At 45.0% G+C, this 5,125-nt stretch overlaps 1 protein-coding gene and 1 pseudogene across 3 annotated transcripts in view; one reads left to right on the top strand and one right to left on the bottom strand.

The window, feature by feature from the left end:
- The window catches only part of LOC102867753, a 91,644-nt pseudogene extending 87,062 nt beyond the window's left edge, over positions 1 to 4,582 (top strand).
- Positions 1 to 5,087, bottom strand: part of ZEB1 (zinc finger E-box binding homeobox 1) — a 225,484-nt gene extending 220,397 nt beyond the window's left edge. Inside the window, exon 1 of one of the 3 annotated variants that reach the window (XM_006894575.1) lies at positions 5,014 to 5,087. In XM_006894575.1, the coding sequence (XP_006894637.1) occupies positions 5,014 to 5,071 (58 nt within the window). In that variant the 5' untranslated portion in view covers positions 5,072 to 5,087. The remainder of the gene's footprint in view (positions 1 to 5,013) is intronic. The other 2 variants (XM_006894577.1, XM_006894576.1) reach the window with 2 other exon arrangements.
- Between the last annotated feature and the right edge of the window lie 38 nt (positions 5,088 to 5,125).

Raw genomic sequence — 5,125 nt, 5'->3', positions numbered from 1 at the left:
CAATTAGTGTACACAAAATTTGTGTGTGTGTGTATATGTTTTAAGAAACCATGGTTCCTTAAAAGAATAAAAACCTCACACAGGCTTACTATCTTACTAATTCAGACAAGACAAGTGATGTAACTACTGCATTATGATACTGACATTGGTGAATTGATAGAAAAAAGTCACTGAAAATTAGAGAAATACTTCAAACATTTTACCTAAAGGAAATATTTCTGAAAGTTTACAGTTGTACTTAACACAGCTGTATGTACACAAATTATAAGAAGGTACAACGACATATATTAAATCATATTCACATATAAAAGATCTAATAACATCAATCTGCAGCTTGAAGAAAGGTCAAAATTCCTTAACTACAACCATATAATAATTTACAAATGAAGGGTTTCCTCACTGCCTTTAAAATCTTCACACAAAGTTCCATGCATTACCTTATAATCAATAAATTTAAAAACTACCTGACTCACCTAAGAGATGAGACAGGGAAGAGCCATCAATGGGAAAAAGAACTTGAACAGGAAGTAAAAGATAAAACTTAAATATAACATCTAAGTCAACGGATTAACACCTTATTTTTGCAGTTTTCTGTAAGTACATCTGTTTCAAGTCTACTTTCATAAGTTATAGAATATTATAATGTAATATTGTTAATGCTCAATTATTGATAGAACATTAACATCTTACATATTTTAATAATAAAAATATATTTCAGTGCTCATATGAATAAAGATATAAATTTAAAAGTGTAATGTTGTTGTTGATGTTAGGTGCCACCAAGTCAAATACAAACTCACATTGACTCTATGAACAAAAGATGTGAACCCTGTTCTATCCTGCACCATCCTCACACTTCCTGACACTCAAGAGCCCATTGCAGCAGTCACCATATCAATCCACTGGGTTGAGGGTCTTCCTCTCCTTCAGCAGCCCTCCACCCTTCAAAGCATCATGTCCTTCTCCAAGAAATAGCGCCTCCTAGCAACATGCCCAAAGTATGTAAAAAGTAAACAGGCAAAATAAATATTGCCTATTATATTTTCTAGCTTAAATCTAATGATATTTTCTTTTTAAAAAAAGACAGTACAAATTATCTAATTGTAGCAAGACTGAATGAAAACCAACTTCAATTCCAAAATTTAAGACTTAAGCTTATAAAATTGTTTAAGAGAAAACATTACTATATCTTTCTAGTCTTAATCAGACTAGAAAATGATTACCAGTTTTAAGTAACAATAAAACTCAGAATTATGAGGAAAGTCCCAACCAACATAGGGAAGAGACTTGTGAGACTATTATATCCATAGCAATTTTTGTAAGCATCCTCTACTGGTAGTTTCCAAAGACAGCAGATAGAAGGGTGCTATGACCGAAAGATGGGTATCTGCCATTTGCTTCTAAGCTGAATTAATCAGTATATAGTCACCAATTAACTAGAGTACATTTATTTAAAAAAGAGAAAACTACAGAAGGCAAAAGTAGAAAATAAGAAGAGATTTTTTTAAATGCAACAGACAATCAAATTTCAAATTAAAAAATCAATTTAAGCAATTCTAATTCCACAGCTTTAGAGACAGCAACCATTATCACCATAAAGTTACACACAAGGTTTGGAGCTTTGGTGAAGCCTTGCTCTAATGCTTTCTTTCCATGAAGGTGCATTATTTGACACTCTCATGAATACACTGCAAATTTACTCTAGTAAGGATATGAAAATATTTCACTGAAGGCTTAGCGTAAAATCTGCATACCTTATTTCAAAATGAACAAAAATATAATTTACATATAAATAGCAGTATAAAATATCCTTCTGACTGACACTGTGTACATCATTTCTGCCTTCATTCAAAAGAATTAAGGGTTAACATTTTACAATCTTCTCAAATAAACACCTGCAACTTAAACATGATTATGCTGCTAAGAATTATTAACCAGTATCTATTTACTCTGAGGTTTCACAACACAATGGCATATAATCTCATTTTTAATTTGCAAATTATAAGGCTAAATCAAATAACATCACTATAATCATCAGCAATGGATGAATGCATTTGAGAACAAAAAGAAATGCAAGGATAGAGGCAAAAATGATGAAAAATGGAAGATACCTGTAACAGTACGTTACTATCTTAAACACCTTTTGTTTTCTGAGTAATGCACACTGCAGACAAGACGTTTTGTCCTAAACAGTTCCCAAATCTGCTTTTCTAATATTAAACACAAAGGAAAAACAGTGACAGCAAGCGTGGTAAATAAATCCCTCCCTTGAGAATGAAAGCAGCAGACAGGAGGGGGCTGACATACATGCAGGAGAAAACTAAACACCATCTTTTTTCTACCTGCACAAGTTGCCATTTGCTGCAGCGATCAAGAGCCTCCTTTTCCTGTTGATTTCAAGTACCTTTCAGGATACCTTTTTTCTCTCTTATGTCATCTGTTGATATGCCTTATGAGTGTAATATTCATATCACAGAATCTTTAGGAGGAAAAAAATCCACTTTCCTGTTCAGGTAAACATGTTTACAGCAGCTGCACAGACGCTGGGTGGTTCAGACTCACATGTCACACACATGTCGTCAGCAACAAGAAAAGCCCCTTTCTCTGGCGATCAACATTTTAAATAAGGTAAAAAGCAAAGAGCCTTTCCAAACCAACTTACCTTTCATAAAGCCACATCAGCAACAGCGGCAACAGCTCAATATAGAACACACACTATTTGACGCTAAAACAGGAAATTAAAATTGCAATAGCCTATGCACAGCTCCTTACTATAACAAGTCATCGCTCCACAATGGAGATAGCAAGTACACCTTTAAATCACAACTAATAGACGTCTTTAAAACGTAAATGTTTATTTAAATAACAAATGCACTAAAGCAGTGATTTTAATGTCGGCTCAAAGATATTAAAAATAGGTTTACGATTGGAAGGAAACATCTTGGCACAGCTTAAAATCTTCGTATCTGCTTCTAGACAGGAAATCCCACACAAAATCTAAAATTGCCAGGAAAGGTTACAAAACCTCGCGTTTCTTTCGCATCCCACAAGGGAGGGAGGAAAAAGAGCAGGCGCAAGGGGTGGGGGTGGGAGCGCGAGAGAGTTTTTACTTAAACACATATTTCCCTATTTTCTGGACCATAGTGTGATTCCATTATAAAGGCATTGATTTCTCCACGCTTAAACTCTCTTTCATGATAACGCTGGATCCAGATAAAGCTCTTTGGTCCAAAATGTAAGTGTAATTCCTTATATAGACTCGGCTGCAGCCAGCAGGCAGGGCAGAGGCCCGCGGGCCGTTACCGCCCATTATTATACAAACAGGTACGCAGACCGAGAGGAGAGCTGGGGGCGCTTAAGCCTGGGCGCTCCCCGCCGCTCCCCACCCCAGCTGAAAAGTCGCGTCCCTGTCGCCAGATGAACTAACCAGACAATAAAAATCAGCAGACATTCATTCAGCGCTCAAGAGAGAGAAAAGACAGAATCACCACGGAGATAAGCAGAAATACAATCAACTTACAACGTCTCTCCAAACTGGAAAAGGCGACCGTACAATCACCACATGTTCGGGCTCTCTTGCTCTATTTATTTTTAACTCTCACGCCAAGCAGAGGGGTGTGTTATTTCCCCGACAAATCAGCACAAATCAATAAACACTGCAGTTACAGTGAGCGCAGCAGAAACGTCTGTCCGTCGGTCCGTCTGCCCCCTCCCCCCACTCTTCCTTTTCCACCCGAGACCGAGAGCGCCATCCAAGCTCTATTATCCGGCTTCAGCGCTCCGTGCGTTCAGCCCAGGTAACAACTTCCCCAAAAAACCGAAAGGTGGGGGGGAAGAGGCGTACGCATGAAACCCCATCCAAGCAAGCAGAGTTAAGTCTTCACTGAGGAGGGTGGACCTGTCTACCGTGCTTCTAGGTTTCTAACAGCAGGTAACAACTCTCCAAACACTCCCCTGCCCAGCTAGCCGCCATCCAAAGGTTTCCCAGGAAGCAGCAAGTACGTGCCTTATTCCTGCCCCATCTCTTTCTCCCGCTCCGACCACCACGAAACGTGGACATTGTGGGTCTCGGGAAACACAGCTTCTCACTCGCGGGGCTCAGCGTGGTGGCCCCCAAGGTTGGCTGCTCCCGCGCGGGGGTGCCACAGGGCAGGGTGACAGGGGGCGCGGTGGGAGGAGGGGCGCTTAGGGACCCGCGTCTCTCCCGCCTCTAATCCCTATTCCGCGAGCGCGCTGCGCCCGGGTCACAACTTTACCGCCGCCGGCCGAGCCCGGTCCGCTGCGGCGCGCACAGCCTGGCGCCCGCGCACACACGCGCACACGGACACACATACACGCGCGCCCGCGGGCCGCGAGGACCTCGCGCGAGCGCCTGCGGCCGCCCCGTCCCGCGCCCTGCACCGCGCCCCGCAGTCCGCCCGGCGCCCCAGCTGCTCAGCTGAGCCGTGGGGCCCGAGCGACGGCCACCGGCCGGGGCCGCGGGGCGCGGAAGCCACTTTCCACGGTCAGCGCCGCGAACAAGTTTGTTACTCGGCTCCCGGGGGCCTCTGCGCTGAGGGAGAATACCGCTGAGGGGGGATAGGAAGGAGGGGGAAGAGGGGAGGCGCCGATGGGGGGAAAAGAGTGGGGAAAAGTGCGAAAAGAAGCAACAGTCACTCCACCCGGGACCAGAAAAGTGCCTCGCCGCCTCCTAGCCGCCCTCCCTGCCGCTGGGGATGCGGTGGCGGCGGCGGCTAACGGTCCAGGGAGGAGGCAGGGGCGGCAGGAGCCGCTAGGCGGAGAGAGACCAGGTAAGAGACATAACGGTTCAGGGAGAGCGAGCAGCCGCGGCGCGGCTCCGGCAGCGGCAGCAGCGGAGGGGGGCAGAGAGCACTACTTTCTACTTTCCCACTCCACTTTGCCTGTCCCTGCCCCGGCCGCCCCCAGCCCTGTTCGCCCCCCTCACCCCCGGGGGCGCCTCGGCTGCCCAGCTCCCCCTGACTCCGCCGCTCCCCGGTCCCCTCCGCCACTCACCGTTATTGCGCCGCGGGTTCGCCTGCTTTCTGCGCTTACACCTGGGGCCATCCGCCATGATCCTCTCGCTTGTGTCTAAATGCTCGAGTCACCTCCTCCCCCTCCCTTCCCC

The sequence above is a fragment of the Elephantulus edwardii genome, unplaced genomic scaffold (genome assembly GCF_000299155.1).
Source record: "Elephantulus edwardii isolate Elephantulus edwardi_28Jun2011 unplaced genomic scaffold, EleEdw1.0 scaffold00146, whole genome shotgun sequence".
NCBI lineage: Eukaryota > Metazoa > Chordata > Mammalia > Macroscelidea > Macroscelididae > Elephantulus > Elephantulus edwardii.
This window is presented reverse-complemented; position numbering and strand designations above follow the sequence as displayed.